This window comes from Dermacentor silvarum, chromosome 2, assembly GCF_013339745.2.
Source record: "Dermacentor silvarum isolate Dsil-2018 chromosome 2, BIME_Dsil_1.4, whole genome shotgun sequence".
Lineage (NCBI taxonomy): Eukaryota > Metazoa > Arthropoda > Arachnida > Ixodida > Ixodidae > Dermacentor > Dermacentor silvarum.
The window spans coordinates 250523206-250542408 of NC_051155.1; the positions used below are offsets into that span (position 1 = coordinate 250523206).

Genomic DNA, 19203 nt, shown 5'->3' on the forward strand with positions numbered 1-19203 from the left:
GAAGTACAAGAAATCTCTTATGAGACTACCGGTGAATCAGTGTGCATGGAATTAGTTGCATTTAAGGGGAGATGCTACTCGAAAATTTTTTTTTCTTTTTTTTTTCTTTTTTTGTTGTTTTGGTGCTAGAGGTGTGAAAATTGAGCCAATTAGAGAGTTCCTCACGCAGATTTCAAATATGTCATTAGTTTTTGTCTAGCTGCTACATTTCTTGAGTTATGTCCTATACAATGGCAAAATATAGCGATATTTGCGGGTGAGTTCTTGTGTATTAAATTTTCACAAAAAACATCATGTTGTAGCTTATTTAGCTCTTTGTAGACTGCAAAGTGTGAATATCTATGCAAACAGCATGTACAATTAGTGGAACTATGCAAAAAGAAAGATCAGTACACTTTAACTGATTTTTTTTTTCTTTTTCACAATCCCATGAGAATAACCTTGTGCACTTATAATTGTCCTATCGTAACGAAATTTAGCATACATATTCTTCAAGATATGTAGAATGCTGATATCTACTTGTAATTGCAATATCTCTCAGCATTAGTTGAGAAAGTACGTTATATTTCATGTGATTGTGAAAACGATTTGTTAAAGTGCCCTAATTTGTTTTTTGCTTAGTTCCACTAATTTTACATGCAGTTTGGATAGATACTGGCACTTTGGAGTCTACAAAGAGCTAAATAAGCTACAGCACAATACTTCTTGTGAAAGTTTTATACCCAGGAAAGTGCCAGCAAATATAACTATATTTTGCCATTGTGTAGGACATAACTCAATAAGTGTAGCTGCTTGAAGAATGCTCTGATTGGTTCAAATTGGTTCAATTTTCAAACCTCTAGTACAAATAATTAAAAAAAAAACTTTTTTCGAGTAGCACCTCTCCTTAACAAAAAAAAAAAAAAAAGCTAAATTCTACTGACTGTTGGAAGCAGAATTTCGATTGAAGGCATTAAACCTTCACAAAACTTATTTTTAACCATTTTTGAAGCAAGAAGTTTACAATTGTCTGTCTGTTGCTAGTTAGGTTGGAATTTCAGCAGATATATTTGAGGGTCTATATATACAGTGGAATCTCGTTGGTACGATCTTCACGGGAACCATAAAATAAAGCGTGTCATCTGAAAATCATATTATCCAACCAAATCGTATTATCGGGAAAAGAAAAAGAAACGTATTATCCTAAAAAATGTATTATACAGTATCGTATCAACAAGACTTCAGTGTACATAAAGATTTATCTGTGCACCGAATGCGAGTACCAGCAAACAGGCTTATATAACCATTGTATGCTGACAGGCAAAGTAGTGCCAGTAAGTGCACTTCTGTTAGGCGTAATAAAGAAGTTAATGCCTGCATAAAACCTCAACATATGATGGCGCCTCATAAGGCACACTTGATGGAATAGTGCATTATATTTAGGGTTGTTCGTTTTCGGGTTTTATATTTTCTTAAATTCGGGGAGTGAAAATCGGAGGCTATTTTTCAAGCTGGTAATTGGGGAGAAATCGGGTTCATTGTGAAACAATTCTGAAATTCGTTTTTTTTTTTTTTTTTTCGGGTTAAATTTACAAATGTACTCAGTAATGCATTTACATTCGTCGTTTTTTTTTTTTTTTTTTTGCCAGAGGGTATCACGAGCTCCTTAACGCTAACATGTTAACACCAGGCATCTTTTTCAAGCTGGTAATCAGGGGACATCATGGTTTTCTAGCAATTACTCTAGTTCGGCATTTGTTTGGAAATTAATAAGTAATAATGACAGTAAAGAGCATTGATAACTTGAAAGAAATTAAACATTGTGTTCATGAAGAGCTGGTCATTGATTTTTTACACATCCTTGTTAACATACATTATCATCTGCACGTGCAGCATGTCGGTCTCCATCTAAGACCTGTCTGATCTTTGAATATCTCAGCTGAGAGAAAGTTATCTCAACATCACAGCTTCCATTAGCTATAGGTACAACAATGTCAGCACAACAGTGTCAGCCAGTTACTAACTCAGAGTAAGGCGCACTCGTTGGGCGGTTGGTTGAGAGCCGTGTAGCGTTCACAGTGCTGCACGCAGCTTGTGAAATGAATTCTAGGCCGCTATAGTTCACTTAAGCCAACAGAATCTAACTTTGTCGTCCCGAGGCAGCGTAGCTAGAGCGTGTGCGCCGCAAACTCCGTGCAGCATTAAAAAAAAAAAAAGACAAAAAAATGTTGGTATAAATTTGGGGAGAAATCTGGTTCTCCTGAAACATGTTCGGGGTATGAAAACGAACAACCCTAAATATATTCAATGGGTTCTTTGATTTAGCTATTCGGTATGTGCCACCGGCTTTGTGTCGACTTTTGGCCAATCCTCCGGAATGGGAATGTGCCCATGTGACAAGAATCCTTGAATGCAGCTAGATATGCATCAGACTTCTCTGTGCGCACACCCTTCATCACAATAATTTTTTTGACAAGCATCATACATCGCCTTCATCTTCGTGACATCACTGTGTGGATGTCTGGCTGTGTTTCTGCCTGATTTGCTGTTTGCATTTCAGCATACCTTGTGAGTGGTATAGTGCATACACTTAAATGCAGGACATTAATATTGTGACCATTGTGATGGATAAATATAAACATGGCGGATAAATATAAACATGGCATGAGGTTGCACGCTGCATAGAATGAAAGTAAACACAATTGTATGCATCACCGTTAGTTGTATAGATAGGATTTAAGACGCACAGCTTGACTGTCTTCGATTCATATAGTAGATTCCAACATGTGCTGCTGGTCTGCGTAATTTTTTCTTTACAGCTTATGCAAATTTTTACATTCTCTGCATGTGTTCTGCAGAGTTGTATTCACAAATTAGTATTATCTTTAAAAGCAGTGTATAACACTATGTCAATTTTGTCTGCTTAAACAAGATACCTGTCCTGAAAATGCATGCATACCCTGCGTTTACGTACTTTTATCATGTGCATAGCTTCTGCATCCACCTACTGTGATTTAAAAGCCGTGCAGCTTTTAATATTCTCATCATCACCTACTACTGCTGACTGAGGTCTGTCGGCAGGCTCCTTTTTTTATTCCAAAAGCATCTCATGAGTAATTATCGTGCAGGAGCTGGGGATCACCAAGGTGGGCCACATCAAGCGAATTCTTCAGGCAGTGGCAGACCTAAAGAAGCTTTAGCAGTGAGCCACAGCATCGGCTCTGCCTGACTGTCACGAAGGAAGGCATTGCGTGGAAAGAGTTTCCGCAGCCAGCAGACGAAAGTTATACGTGTTGGCAGCAACGAAGCCATATCAGACAGGCCGAGCTGCCAAAACACTGGGACCACCGAGGACAGGATGCGGACACAGTGCCGCCGAGGCCTGACGACAATCTAGCTCTTGCTATATGTGCGGGCCCTGCCATGTAGTTGAATGCGGTCAAGGGACATTCCATCACGTACTGCGCTAGTCACCCGGGGCCATTTTACATAATTGTTTTCTGGCAATGAGCTGGGGTGGCTGAAAAAGTAACACCTTCTTCTTTTTTCCATTGCACAAGTGTAATTGGGCTGCTCCAGCTTTGCTTCACACTGAGGTCTACTGCCATGTGTTGACTCTTTTGCCGTAAGTGGCCAACACAGCCTTTGACACCATCACAAAACCCCATTCATTGCAAGCAACAAATAAAACTGTCTGCCAATAACTCTCATTCCACTGTGAATACCAGAAGCGATAACTTTGTACAGCATTACACAAAGCACAGTGTTTACTAGACTAGTTTGATCTGCAGTAAACTATGAGCCTTTCACCGTGTGGCATACTAGTGGAAGCCAAGTGGAGCAGTTCCAAAACAGTGGTGTGCACGTAACAGAATGCCGGCTGTTGCCTGGGAGCCCTGATGTAATCAGTGGATTTTTTTTTAATACATATTTTGCACCTGGCACCTTGTACCTATTCATAACCTTTAATATTGGATCACACTCACATGTAAGGCCGAATGTGTGTATTTATTGTTACATCCGTGTGAGTGCCTGAACACAGACATTACAATGCTTAAGCTCGAGACTGCATATTTTGTTGTTGTTTTTGTTTTGCACAAACTAGCTACTTATTTCATCTTAATGTGTAAGGTAACAGTCTAAGGTCACATCTGAAAGGAAATGGGAGTGCAGGCAACCTAAGAAGGGATGTTCCAAGATGTTGTTTCCCTGCCATCATGTATGACTTGAGTAGTAGGAGAGAAGGCCTGAGGACTAGTACCTGCAATATCTGTGTAGTTTTATTGCAATGGGAAGTTTGCAAAATTCCGAAACTTGGTTACCATGCAAAGCTTTCATTAAGCCCAAAACGTCTTCTTCACAGGCAACATGTCTATATCAAGCATAGACTAGTGCCTACGAAAGTGCAAGTAGGCAGGTTCTGGTGTGTAAAATTGTCACAGAGTTTCTGTTGTGTATATAGTTTTTTTTTTATTCATAAATGTAGTGTTCTGTAACTCTGACTCTCAAATATCTGCTCTCCAAGATGAACCTAACTGCGGGTATCCTTGCTTTTCAACACTGCCTTCAGCTAGCAGCCTTCAAAACAGGCTGCAACTCACATGACTTCCAAGCGTTGAAAAGGGAGATCAACTTATAGAGGTCTGATAGATATAGAAACTTTTTGTTCGTTACGATAAATGCAAAAATGTGTCTGTGGACAAGTTTTGGGGTTAAATAAAGCCTTGTAGGGCAGGCAACGTTGCATAGATTCTGCAAATTGTGCATTAATGCTGCTGAACTGAACAGTACTGCTGCAGATCTTGAAGGCTACATACGTTCAACATTTATATGATGGCTAACGTTGGTAAAATGGGCTATAGATAAAATATTTTTCATAATCTGGTAACTTACAAGCAAGTGTGTTCATGTAGCTGGCACATAAAAAAATTCAGCCTTCAGTAACTGTGGGCGCACTACAAAATACTGTATCTATTCCAAAGCAGCTTTCGAAAACCTTGTGTAAACCAAGCACAGCATGTGTTCCTACATTGGCCTGGCAAAAGCATATGTCAAGGCTCTCTGTATGTGATGTGCTGATGCTCTTTTAACAATGGAAGCATACACTACCAGAAATCTGTGTGGAGTGTGAATTTTATTGCTGCATATCATTATGCTGTGGAAAACTGATTTGTTGTCGACAGGATGTCATGTGCATACTACAGCTCCACAAAAACTATTTGAAACATTCTTCATAAAAATGCAAAATGTGCCATTCTTTTTCGTTTTGCAAAAACAGAACAGCTGCTCGCAAGATCTTATTTGTTCAAATTTAGCCGCTACAATATAATTACTGATTGAGCAACAGTGGTGGTATACATCTCAAAAGCAAAATCAAATTGCCTTTCCAGCGTTCTCTTGTGAGTGAGCGATAGCACGTGTACAGCTTTCACAGACTCTTTTCTGTCAAGGTTGCACCTCCCGATGCACACTTGCACATGTGCCACCTTTCACATCTTGTTCCCACCGTCTCTCGTGTACATGAACACTTTTGTACTTGCACATGCCAGCAATACCATTTGTGCCAACCCGCACTTGTATCTCTGTAATTTAACCCATCACTACATGTTATACCAAGCCCAAACACACCTGCACCTCAATCGCACATATGCATCCACTTCCTCTTGTGGCTGCCGAGAGTACTGGGTGTGGCAGTCTCTCCTTTGTAGCCACCTCTGCTGAGAGTAGCCTTTGTTCCTTTTGTGTGTTTGCACCATGGAGCTTGGCCTTGCCCAAGGGGGGCAAAATTTTTTTTTTTTTTTTTTGGGGGGGGGGGGGGTGACCTTGCACTGCAGTGGTGCTCTTCATCTGAGCAAGCCTCATGGCGAATGCAGTTTTGGCAACTTGGGTCAGCTAAGCAAACTCTGTGTTGTTAAAAATTAATTTTAACGCAAGGGCGAGGGGAGTCATCAGCCGTCCTGGAAAAAAGAAGCGAGGCTCATACTTAACAAATGTAGTACGTAGTAGAATTTTTGATCATACATACTTTTTTCTATGGCTGACTCTGGGCACCTCTCAAATAGTTTGACACAGCAACAGTTCGCGTAAGTGAAATGTCTGAAGCTTTGTGATTATGTACTTAAAAGGCACAGTATTACCAGTATTGCTTATCTTGTTAAAGTACCCAGAGCAATAGAAGCTTGGTTGCCTGCTGTTGGCATGACATGTGACAAAAGCATGTTACATTGCAATCTTTCACGTAGCACTGCCTTGTTCGTGCAAAAGGCAATGTTTAGAAACAGTGCAAGTGTGAGTGCGGAAGAGTTTACACAAATTTAAAATAAGCATGGTTTAATGCAATTTTGCAATAATGACGCTCACCGTATATATGTGCAGTTGGCTTTGAAGCTTTGTGTCATCAGACAAGTCAAAAGCGTCAACTGCATCTTTCATTATTAGACATTTTATTTTCAGCACTTCAAATTACAGCGGAGTGCTAGGTATTGTTATTGAAGAAGTAGTACTGAGAATATATAATCATCATGCAATACCTTAAATATAACTTACCCGTTATTGTAATTTTTATGCTGCAATTTTTATTTCGCAGCTTTCTCAGCTTCATTGCATCAGTTTGTGAAACTACACTTATGAAAGCAGTTTTTTCACCTGACTTGCAAACAGCAGAAGGTAATTCAACACAAGGTGTACTGAACACTAACCAGTGAGGTGCAAGTCTCCCCATAGCAAACCTTATTACATCTAAACTGCTAATGAACCAGCAAACAAGCATCAACAAACTTAAGATAGCCTACGACCTTGATAAAAACTTGATCATCTTTTGTACAATAATTGTAGCTGAATTGGAATGTACAATTTTTTTTTTTTTTTGAAAGCTAGGAAATGTAAGTTCACCAACCTGATCATGTTCACTTACCGTCGAACATAAGCACCTCTTGGAAATTAATTCCAAGATAAGGTTCTCCACGTCATGTACTTGATGCCTTCCTGCAGAGGGCATGTGTACTGCACGTATTACAGGGCAGTTCTTTTGTACCAAATATGTAACACCTTTTTTTCCGGTGTATAAATACACATTTTGTGTGTCACTAGCTGGTCTGCAATTAAATTTCAGCAGGCATGCTAGTAGATTTTGACTCAGGGTTGCACTGCACGCATATGACAAATGCTCACGAACAAAAAGGAAGCCTTGCAGTTCATTTCGATTTTGCTGTTTGGCATTGCTGGATGGTATAACTATGAGGCAAGTTTTATTACTATTAAGCTCCTGTACGCTATGGATGACCATGTAGATTAGGAGGACTAGGACCATTGATAATGCAAAAGGTTGTAGTGAGCCAGACATTGTGAGAAGTGCAGAAAGTTGAAGGAATGTGTTGCAAGCTTAGAGCACTCCCTGTGCATTAGCAGATGTATGTGTCATAACTATGGTACAAAGGTAGAAAACTCTTGGATGGCCATAGGTAGGGGGCCTCCTTGCTGCAACTGGTGGGTGACTGACCTTGAGTACTAAAGCAATTTTCATTTATGGGACTTTTCAGTTGCTACGCTAGGCTAAATGCCTTGAAATCAGTGCCTTTATCTGGCAGCGCCGTTTTTGTCTTATCAGAATGCTACAGACATGGAAGGAAAGGAAATGGAACAAAGTGGTGCAGTAAATCCTCACAGTTTTGCATCGACGATTCACGAAGGAGAACAAAGGTTGTCTCTTGTGGCCTGCGCTCGCATGAAGGTGTTTGCGTTAGAGTAGCCTTTTTCTAAAAAAAATTTTGCTGATGGCATCTGACAGCTTCTAAAAGCACTCTTCTTCTTTCTTTCACTTTTTTTTTTTCCAGGTTTATTGTGCTATGGGCTGGTGAGAGGACGATTGTATGCTAAATATCTCACTAAATTTCAGATCTGCTTGTTCGATGTACTACAAATATTGCTAAAACAAAATTAGTCAAATGGAACAAGACACTGTCATGTGTTTTGTGATGCAAGTACTTTCAAAATTGTAATATTCTATTATGAGGGTGCACAGCTTTAAGCACTCTTATTCTCACTCGTCAGACAGTGTAGTGCACCATATTATACTATCTAGTTCACTATAGCCATATCAAGCATCTCTCGCAGCTTGCTACACTTCTTTTTTAACATAGTTACTTTAGAGATATTGTTCTGCAATAGCTCACATGTTGCCAGAATTTTGTTCATTACTCTATATACGTGCAGAATTTAAGTTCGTCTTTCATTGATCCTAAATGAAACTTCACTTTAGCATGTTTAATCATTCTACATGAGACCGCATGCAAAAGTTGTCTTACAGGTGTTAGCTCACCGGACAACACTCTTGTCACTGGCCTGTTTGAATGTTACCTCCTGTTATTGTCATCCTTTGAGAAAGAATATCCACATTTCACTGTTATTTAGCAAACTGTGGTCATTAACCTTTCCTGGTACACTGGTAAGGACCCTTACAGTCATTACCAGAAATACAGTGTTCCACTTTTCTCTCACATTTTCTCTACACTCTCCCAGGATATATAGCTTCTGACTGTCACATCAAGCGTGACACATGTCACACACAAGCACATTATGCAGCAGCAACAGTAGCACCACTCGCGTGAGTGTGCAGGAGTGCACGCTGTTTATCGCCGGTGTGAACGTATACTTGTCTTGTGAACACTTTGTGCATCTACATGGGGTCTCCAGTTGCATTTTTCATTATGTACCCATCTTCATATGGTCAAATGTCCTGTAGCAGACTTAGTTGTTCAATGAATAATGTGTACTTCCACACGTTGCTGATGTGATATAAGCATTGTGTTGACAGGTGGTCAAAGAAATTAAGAGTGAGGCGCCTTGTGTATGGTTAAAGTTCTTTTGGGGTGAGACGATGCATCTGGGCAGCTTGATATGTGTGACCATCTAGTGGTAGCAGCAGTGAGCATGCACTATCTGTACTTCATTTTAAAATCAACTTGTACATAGTACTTTGCTAATTATGACGCTTCTTGACTCTGAATTTAAAGGAGCTATAGGAAAATGTTAACATGAACAGAATGCAGCATGATCAGCTAAACCATGGTGGTCAGTGACAAAAGCACTCTCAAAAGCAATTTGTCCACAGAGTGCATGTATAAGTAGTAAATATCCTCTGTGCTTGCTGTCATGTGAAGTTGGCAAAGCCATGGTATGCCCATCTTTGGCATTGACTTGCACTGGGGCCAAGTTTGTATGAGGAAAATGATGACATGGAAAAGAAACCTATGTAGCCATAGCACTGTGATACATGTTTCAAAAGGGTAAAAAAATTTCGTAAGAAACTAGCACTGCACTATCATGCAGGACTGTAATTGCCTCAGGCTGTAAGATTGATTGCACAAGCTTTAAAGGGCGCCTCATTAGGCCACATAGAAAATTTCGGTTATACACTGGAAGTAGTTACATGCCCTTTAAGGAGCGTTCTACGGCAAGAATTTTTAAAATTGGTTCATTAATAGCCGAGATAGAAATATTTCGGTGCCGCAAAACTATGATTTCAGGAGGCGTGCGTCACCGCCAACATAGACACTCTCTCCACTTGCCCCGTCTAGCCTCCGCCAGCAGAATTCCTTCTCTGCGTTTGCCCATACTGGAGCTCGAGAATCGTGTGACACATATGTCACGGGCCCCGCCTTCTTTTTTTTTTCCCCTCGCTGTTTTGCTGCATGGCGCACTTCCGCTGTCACACGCGAGCTGTTGCGTTTGTCTCGTTTCGCGCAGCGCACGATTTTGCGTGCTGTGCATGAGAACACCTGACTAGTGGTATAAGTCAGTGCTACACGAACAGTGAAGCAGACACAAGCGGATCAAAGGGCATGATCGCGCGCTGAAACACAGTAGAAAATTACAGTTCCGTTGTCTACGCCGCGACTTGACGACGTGAAACAGAAGTACATCTCTCGAGCTGCAGTGCGAAGTAAAACAAAAACACTTAGACATTCGGTTTGTGTGTTTTATTATTTCTCTAAACTTTAATTCGTCTATTAAAGCAATATATTACACAAATAACAGATGTTGCCTTGAATAATTCTCGTAGTCACGTGTCACTATGAGCGACGTCAAAGCACAGACATGTACGCAGGCGCGATTGTGCATATATGTCAGCCCTCCAGCTTGGAGCATTGCGCCCATGAGGAGCAGGGCAAACGACGCTTTGTTTGAAGTTTCAGCTCTTTCCGCGGTGCGTAGCGATGTAATGCTTGGCAGACACGATGGTTAGCGCGCATTGTATGCACTGCAATTGTCAGCTCAAAATGTCCAGGACCTGGTAAGGGGCCCTTTAAAGGATTGTAATTTCTAATAGAGTTGACGTGTGATAGTGGGTAGCTCATTATGTGCAAATGTGATCAGGAATACTCTGGCCCACAACGCATCCTATCAGTCGAGGTGCCACGCATCATAAGGTTGTAATTTCTGTAGAGGTGAATTATCAGCTATATTTGCATTGTTCCAAGGAATGTGTAACCACCTCTCTTCCTTCCAGTGAATGCAGCGTCTCTTGTGCAATTTCCTAAATCTGTCACACTTGCCTAGATTTTATTGCTTATGCTTTCACGTCATGTTAATTATGCACTCTGTATCACTGCAGCAGCATTAACATGCACCACTATCTAAGGAAGAGATTCTTGTGGCTCTCAACAAAGGCTATCACATAGCATTCCGGTGTGTGTGTGCATTATAAGCAATCGCGCAGCATGGTACCTCTTGTACAGAATACGATGACTAATCATGTGGTTTGAAATTTAAGAAAAATGTGGTTTAGGAAGCACCATGTTAGAAACTAGCTTTTTTTTTGTACATGCCAACTTTACTCTAATTTTAAAACTAGTGGTGGTGATTTCTGCTTTTCTTGAAGGGACTATAACAATGAATGTTATGTTAAACTAGATTGTTAAAAATTAACATGTCATCACAAGATTTGGACATTCGCTCGGGAATAGTTAATAATTTATCTATGAACAAGGACTACATCACATTCTAAATGAACCAAAGAGTTGAACTAGCGAGTTGTAAGAAATTTTTCTGAACCAATACAATCCAGATACGTGTAAACAGCACTTTGAAATCTGTGACCTCATACAAACATGCTATCACCATGTATAGGTGAAACATACAGAAATGGAAGCATCACCATTCATTTCCTGAGTCAATAGCCAACAGTTTTCTGCCGAATAAATGCAAATCGGGCCTTAAAAATACCTCACTAGACTAAATTTCTTGTTTAGTGTCCCTTTAATTTCTAATTCTTGCCAGCTGGTTTACATTGTTCATGATATGCGCTTGGTTCCATTCTGGCCATGCTACATCTTGCACCACAAGTTTATCGATAGTTCGACGAGACAGTTCTCCATGTGCACCTGCACATGGGAAGAGCAAGTTGTATGTAAGTACATTCAGTACTGACCAATCGTGCCTGTAAGAAGAGTATACCCATGTTTTTATCCTTTACGTCATGTTCACGAGTGCAGTGTGCACAATAGTACTAACACCGGTAGTTAACATTCCACAATGTTCCTTCCTTCCTGAACAGGGTTTATATTTTATTTTTGTTCTTTGTTCAGTCAAGACAAAAGTATTCACTGAGTAAAGGACAAAAACTTAGTTGCTTAGCTGTCACTTAGTCTAGCAATGTACACCCCTGTGTTTAAAAAGTTACCCCACTTACGAGTATGAACAACATCAATAATGCACTGTTTGTCAAATCACTCAACATTTCACTGTTCCAAAGACCCAACATGTAGAAAGGGATTTTAACCAGCTGCACTGTGAAATCCCACTTCTCATCATTTACTTAGCAATTGTGCACGTTCCTTACAAGCTTATGTAGTATGAAAAATTTTTTAAGGGGCAAGTGACACAGCACGAAAGGAAGGTCAAACACAGGACAGCGCCTGTCCTGTGTTTGATCTTCCTTTTGTGTCATGCCTCTTGACTGCGCCTTAAAAATTTGTCAAGTATGCACCAACTAGGCCCACGGAAAGTTCTTTTAAGCCATGTTTAGTTTGATGTATGTAGGCTGTGTGCCTAGGCATTTTTCTTTTCATCAGATTGTGTGCTCAACAAGTACACTTTTGGTGCTGTTTGAACTTTACTCAGAAATCAAGGAAGGGAATGTGCCAAAAACGTTTTTGCCGAAGCAGTACTATTTCCTCGCTTTCAGTCACAAAAAAAAAGGAAGCCATATTTACATGGTTAGCATTGATGATTGATTAATCAACACTGAACAATTGGTATTGCATGGCTTCCTTCTTCTTTTTTCCTTTTCAAATTGTTGAGAAAGCTAGCTTTTGACTAAAGAACTATTGCACTGAACCCTATACATTCTCATGGCATGCATATGCTTGAATTAGTGGAAATTATACATTATTTCTAGTGCATTCAGTCCTCTATTTTTTTTTTTTTTTCACACTGTTTCACGCAAGAGCGAGGTTGTCTAAATGTACAGGCCTGGAAGATGGTAATTCCTCGTATGTATTTTACATTTCAGGCTAGAAATTGCACTGCTTTACTGCTTACCTTGGCACAAGTTTAGAGAGTGTGAATGTGCAGCGTTGTAAAAACTTTAGGGGTGCTAAGAATGACGCCCGTTTTCCTTATACATACACACACACACACACACACTCACACACATACACCCTTGGCAAAGAGTACAAACCGCATGGGCGGATACATGGAATCATGCTAGCTAGCAACTCTTGTATAGTGCTACTATACTGCAGCTACTATATATACGTGAATCTTACAAACGTGCTTGAGTGGTTTTCGAGCTGGCTGCTGGTCACTGTGTGAGTGTACACACTTTTTGATGGCCATACGCATATGTGCGTGTCTGCTTTTTGTGTTTTCCTTTCTCTCTGTGTTTGCATGTGTGCATACGCTCGCTATATGGTTGTTTGTATGTGCTTGTATGTAAAAGGATCCCTGAGGAGTGTAAGGCACACTCCTTCTCTGCTATTTCTCTGGGCAAATAAAGGATGCTCAAAAGCATTGGCAACTCAGCCTTCGCCCCTGTACCAGCGTTTCACTGGCACTGTGTATGACTTCAGATGTGAGCACTTTTCCTGCTTTTGAGGTCTGTGCACTTGTTCATATACAATTTCTTTCATGGGATCATTTGGCTGGTTTTTCTTGTGTGTGCACTTTGTTTTGTTCGGTGGCAATAAATAACATGCTTTAAGGCAAGAGTTGAGCAGTGTCTGTGCATATATATTGCCTCGATGCAACCACCCAGATGAATATACAGTGCTTTATGAAAATGAAAGGCGTGATAAGATTGCAGCGTCAGTTCAAGGCCATTCTTTTCTCACAGCTCATCTGGACTGTTGTCTCAAAAGCACTCAACACAATGTATTTCATTCGTCCCTCGTCAAGACTGGTAGGCAAGTCAATAGGATGAGTCAGTGGTCCAACTAGGCTCTTGAAAACAGCTTGTACAGCATGAATAGACAGGACATAGAGGAATGAAAACGACTATTTACGCTGCACAAACTCTATTGACAAGAGCCACATATCAACTAGCACATGAACAAATTCCTTTGGCACTCGCCGCAGTGGCTTTACTGCTATGATGTTGCACAGCTAAGCACGAGGTGGCGGGATCAAATCCTCGCCATGGTGGCCACATTTCGATGGGGGCAAAATGCAAAAACACCCGTGTCCCATGCGTTGGGGTCACGTTAAAGATCTCCGGGTTGTCAAAATTAATCCAGACTCCCCCACTATGGCGTGCCTCATAATCATTGTGGTTTTGCCACAAAACCCCAGAATTCAATTCAAATTTCTTTGGCTCTACCAGGAATAATTACTAGCCAATCTATTTATACCTTTCGAGTTTCATGAAGCTTGATCAATGCTTGCAGAGTTCTACTTTCAGGCACCTCCACTTTTCCCACTGAATGCCGGCAACAGCTAACTTCCGAAATATGCAAATTAAGTGCATACAGAAAGCAGTTAGGTAGAACACCTCTTGCAAGTAATAACTAGGCGCTACAATTATGCACCATTGTGTATCCAGTCACCAAATGTGCACATACCGCTGGTCACAAACGAAGTGTACAACCAGAAGAGGGAGCAAAAGTAGCAGCTTACAATCCACTTTAATTTATGTGCATTTTTATTTATCCACAACAGTAGTGTTAACATTGAAAACTATTAGTTGTGACTTCCAGTTCCAGCGTTCAAATATGTACATTTTAATTCTTGGTAATTGTAAATCGTAGCAAAGGTTCTTGAGCACCACACTAAGTTTGTGGCCTTGGGATGTTTTTAAATGTCACTCCGTCACATATTCTCAGATTGAAAGTTACATATGAAGTTTATAAATTGAAACGTTATGTTTAAAATTATCATGCATTTAACAGATATTTCATAGATAACAGCGTGTATGGGTCCTTTTTGTGATAAATTTTCTATACATCGGACGTTGGCAGTGGTCACGTGGTTTTGCATCTGCCATTTCCTCCTCCCAGAGCGAGTCACACGTTTGGCTTGACAAGAACAAGTTAAGAACTTTATTAGACGTTCCCAGAATTCTGTTATATATTATAGCAGAATTCTGGGGACGTCTAGCAAAATTCTTAATTAAGCTATAAAAGCCTGCATATTGTTGTGAGTCATAAAGCATAATGGCTTCAGAAACAATATGCAGGTTTTTATAGCTATCTTTAAAGCAGCATTTATAGGTTGTCATCCTACAGTGACGTGGTAAGCAAAATTAATGGCCACTTCAGCATACATGCATCCGTATGCTAGCTTCATAGTACATATGTTACTATATAGAACTGAAAAATAAATTGAAGCATTACATTATATTATTTATAATAACTTGCATTAAATGTTTTAACATATATCGAATGTACATAACAACACGCAGAAAAAAATACAACCTGACCTTGTGAGAAAGCGGCTTTATTGACTAATAAATTAAAGGACATGCAGAATGATTTTACAAAATTTTTAAATACAGTAGAAAAGGTGACCACATAAAATAAGACGCAGCTGCAGTAACCAGAGCAATCCAGGTCCCTTCCCTCTTGGATACCACTGGCTGCCCACAGAAGTTTGCTCTGTAATACAACAGTGAAGAAAAAGTGAACAAGGAGCATGTAAACTATATATCAACACCACAGTTGTCAGTAAACAGCAAGCATTTTCAACAGCAATACAATTATAGTTAAGCTCTGGCTTACCATGACTAACAGAAATGGCAGCCAGGCAGCCACATGGTGCCAAATAAGAAATAACAATACACAAAAGAGGTGCATAGAAATCAAAAGAAGCCACTTGACAGAACAGTCAAGCCTTGCAGGTGCGCATGAAACTGTGCGAAACAAACACCGTTTGGCCCCTGTTCATCTGTTTGCAGAACATATGCCCTACAGCAAGATCAACAAATTTGTAGCAGCATACACATGGTCAAATGCCAAAAGTATGGAAACAATGCAGAGATTGTGCACGCACATAAACAAAGCGACCGAATAAGCATACATTCAGGCTCTGGCTTGCAACCATGCGACTTACCTTGACTAGACAAAAACAATGGAAGCCAGCAGGCCTTGTGGTCCCGTGAGAGTAAATTAACTACATAGAAAATAAAAAGAGACAGTCAACAAAACAGTCAATCCTATCATGCTTCTATATGTTTACCTTAAGTTTGATTGATGAGCACACAACTGTTGAAAAATATGGCTGCTTAGCCACCGTTGAACTCTTTACTTCCATTCCAACATGTGCCCTACAGCAAGATAAAAAACAACGCTATAACAGCATACAAAACTTGACGACATATGGGTGACAAGAATGTAAGAAAATTACAATTCATGACCTGCTTCACACTTCAAAAGATGCTCAGCAGTCTGTAAAGTTGCAGCCCTGATGTTTATTTTACGTGTAATTATGCGGATTAATTTTTAATTGCACAAAATCTTCATAACACTATTGAAAATATATCTGCCCTGGGCACACAAAAGATGCACGGGCCCGCAAAAACCAAAGTGGCGTGCAAGTTGCAAGTTGTAGCAGGTAAACGTACTGTAAGGAACTGCACAGGCGCTGGTCAAGGCTTGAACGTAACCAAAAGAGCCACGAGCGGTGCACACGCTATGTAGGCTCGATAGAACTTGGGAAGAGAACCATGAGCACCGGCGAGCGAACGCTTGCGAGCCATGAGCACGGCCCCTTGAATCGCTCGCTGTTAAAGCCCCTGGAAGCTCTACTCGCGGTTAGGGAGCCTTCATGCAAGCGCTGGTTAAAGTACCTATATAAGAAAAGTACCGCCATCCAGTAGCGCACCCAGGATCTCTGCCAGGGGGGGTTGACAGTTTGCCAATACCATCTAAACAGCACTAATTTCGAATTATTCACGGGAAATTGTCAAAAAAATGCGCTTTTTGCGAGTGTGCAGACGATTGCGCGTCTTACGTCTTAGTTGCAGTACTCAAATGCGTAAGCAAAGAAAAGGGGTTAAACAAAAGGGGGGGTTAAGTCGGCCTCAGGGGGGGGGGGGGGGTTACAACCCCCAAATCCCCCCCCGTCGGTGCGCCACTGCCGCCATCCTTTGATAAACGCCGCTTCTCTCTCTCCTGCATCTCCGATTGGACGATGATAGCGCGCGCTTTTCACTCCTTTATATTTTGTTTTGTTTTTTCCGCCTCAGAACCATGTTGAAAGTCCTCTGCGCAGCCGCAGTCGGCCGCGGCGGCGGCGTCGCGCGCCCGCCCTGAAAGCTTCAACTATAGTGCCTAGAATATACATATAAGTATTTTCTAGGCACTATACTTCAACGTAGACTCAAGGGGCTTTAACGTAGACTTTCTAGGTGCGCCACCGTCGACTTGGCTTTCGCAAGCAAAAAGTAAAGAAAAAAATGTCAGTTTCGCACTAAGGGCGAAGCAATGATTGCGATAGCAACATAGCAATGCCATACGAAGTAAGGTGAGCGGCTTTGGTAGCAATATGAATTGTAGTAAACATGAGCTGATTAAGTAAGCAGGTGTGCTGCGGCGTAAGTAGACCGACATGAAGAGAGACTCGATGACCACGAGAAGGCGCGTGTGAAACGGTGGTGTTAATGAGAAGCGCTTCCCGTGGGCAGCGCGTGCGAAGGGACACAGCTGTAGCGCTGCACTGCCGAACGGGCAGCATTGCATGTGTAGCGTGCGTTGGAAAATGTGGCCCAACTATTACTAACTGAATGAACAAGCGTGGTGTGAGCGCGCACAAACAAACATGAATAGATCACACTGAATGACTGCAGACAACGACAGTGAAAACGCTGGCAGCAAGCGCATACGCCGCAGCAACGGGCGAAGGTACGTGCGGTCTATCGCTTCAACGGAAACTGAGCGGCGAATGGACGGCGCATAAAGGTCAGAGCCGTGTGGAGAAAAGCGACGGTGCGAGCGAGCGACGAGCGCGGTTGTTGGCAAAGTAGAAGTGCGCCCCCCCCCCCCCCCCCCCCGCTCCCTTCGGCGCTGGCTTCCCGCTTCCTTGCTTGCGCGTGAGCTCTCCGTGATAGCGTGCGTCCCCGCACGCTTCCGCTCGGGCATACGGCGCGCGGCGAAGATTTTATCTATAGGGAACCTCACGGCGACGGCGACGCCGACGGCAGAAATCCGGTTGAAGTGTCCATATAATTGCTATATCGCAATAAAAGAAGGCGCTTTAGGAGAGGAGGCGGCGGAGGAAAGAGTAGATGGCGGTACTTTTCTTATATAGGGGCTTTAGCGCTGGTTAAAACCCCTATATATAAAAAGTAGCGCCATCCACTTCCCTCCTCCTCCGTTCCACTATCGCGACCGGCGCGATCGAGGCGCGATATCGACAGTGGCGCCGCCTGCGTCGGGCCTGCCGTGGCAGACGACAGCTACGCGCTACCAGAGGAAATCCGAGGAAAACTTCGATCGCGCCCTGCGGAGAAGTTTTTGAGGGGCGATTTTGCTTCGTCAGTCAGTAACTGGTCTTAATAATGCCGTTTTGGAAGTAGCAACGCGACGATGCGAGACGGCGCAAATATCAAGTGTGCAGCAAGCGTTTGCGTACGCCGGATGGTAAACAAAAAAAGCCTTTTGCCCTCGCCTTGTCGGTTGCGGCAACTTTAGGCGCAGCAGCATGCCATCACAACGAAGTTCTTGTCCCTAACACGTTTGATCCGTTTGTGCGTACAGCACTTTCGTCGCACAGGCCCGAGAATGGCAGTCGGAGCGCGCTGGAAAGAAAAAAAATATACAAAAGCGCAACGCGAGCTTCCACGTGACACGGATTGGCCAATGGGGGAGCGGAGGAGGCTGGGGCGACAGGAGGCGGCAAGGAGGAAACGCCGGGGTGAGCGCGGTGGCGGCAAGATCTAAGAATGGCGCTACTTTTTATATATAGGGGCTTTAGCGATGGATAGGATGGATGGATGAAGCTGAACCCTTTAAACCGGGCGGTGGCATACGCCACCTAGCCATGACTATTAACATATTTTGTACTTTGTGGTGGGTGAAATTTCACCCCTGCCTTGATTTTATCCACCAATCAGATAACCTCTGTTTGGTTATTTCTACCCGCTTAAAGTCTATTTTGCCTTCACTGTCCCTAAACCCCAATGCTTTGGAAAAATCAGCCCCGTTGCCTTGCACTGTAGGGTAAAGCCCTTTACAGAAAAGTATGAGGTGTTCAGCCGTTTCCTCTTCTTCTCCCCACGCACAGCACAACGTGTCTATACCTTGGTACTTGACTCGGTACATCTTAGTCCGCAATACTCCCGTCCTGGCTTCAAACAACAAAGAGCTTCCCCTAGAATTATCGTAGATATTTTCTTTGGCAATTTCTTGCTTGAAAGTTCGGTATGTTCCCAGTGCTGATTTCGTCTGCATCCCTGTTTTCCACAGACCCCTCTCTGTTTCCTTAACCTTTTTCTTAACCGCTGTTTCCTGGTTTGCACCCCTCCTGCAGTCCAAATATTTGATTGACAGTTTTCTGGTCAGCTTCCTCCATTTTGTATCAACATTCCTCATGTACAAATAACTGAAAACTCTCCTTGCCCACCGCTTTTCTGCCATTTCTCTCAATCGCTCCTCAAATTCCATCTTGCTGCTGGCTTCCCTGCCCTCGAATGACGTCCATCCCATGTCACCCTGTACCCCCTGATTTGGTGTATTTCCGTGTGCTCCCAGAGCCAGTCTACCTACCCCTCGCTGCTTAACTTCCAACCTTGCT

General features: G+C 42.1%; 1 protein-coding gene and 1 long non-coding RNA gene across 4 annotated transcripts in view; one reads left to right on the forward strand and one right to left on the reverse strand.

Annotated features, from left to right (window-relative positions):
• The window catches only part of LOC119443125 (diacylglycerol kinase eta-like), a 307015-nt gene extending 293828 nt beyond the window's left edge, over positions 1-13187 (forward strand). For all 3 annotated transcript variants that reach the window (XM_037708278.2, XM_049662588.1, XM_049662590.1), the window contains one exon: positions 3108-13187. In XM_037708278.2, the coding sequence (XP_037564206.1) occupies positions 3108-3179 (72 nt within the window). In that variant the 3' untranslated portion in view covers positions 3180-13187. The remainder of the gene's footprint in view (positions 1-3107) is intronic.
• A 1707-nt stretch (positions 13188-14894) lies between these two features.
• Positions 14895-15979, reverse strand: LOC125943353 (uncharacterized). Its single transcript, XR_007465765.1, has 3 exons — positions 15649-15979; positions 15523-15582; positions 14895-15068 (listed from the first exon to the last, which is right to left on the reverse strand). It is a non-coding gene; the product is annotated as an uncharacterized LOC125943353 (long non-coding RNA).
• Positions 15980-19203: the final 3224 nt, after the last annotated feature.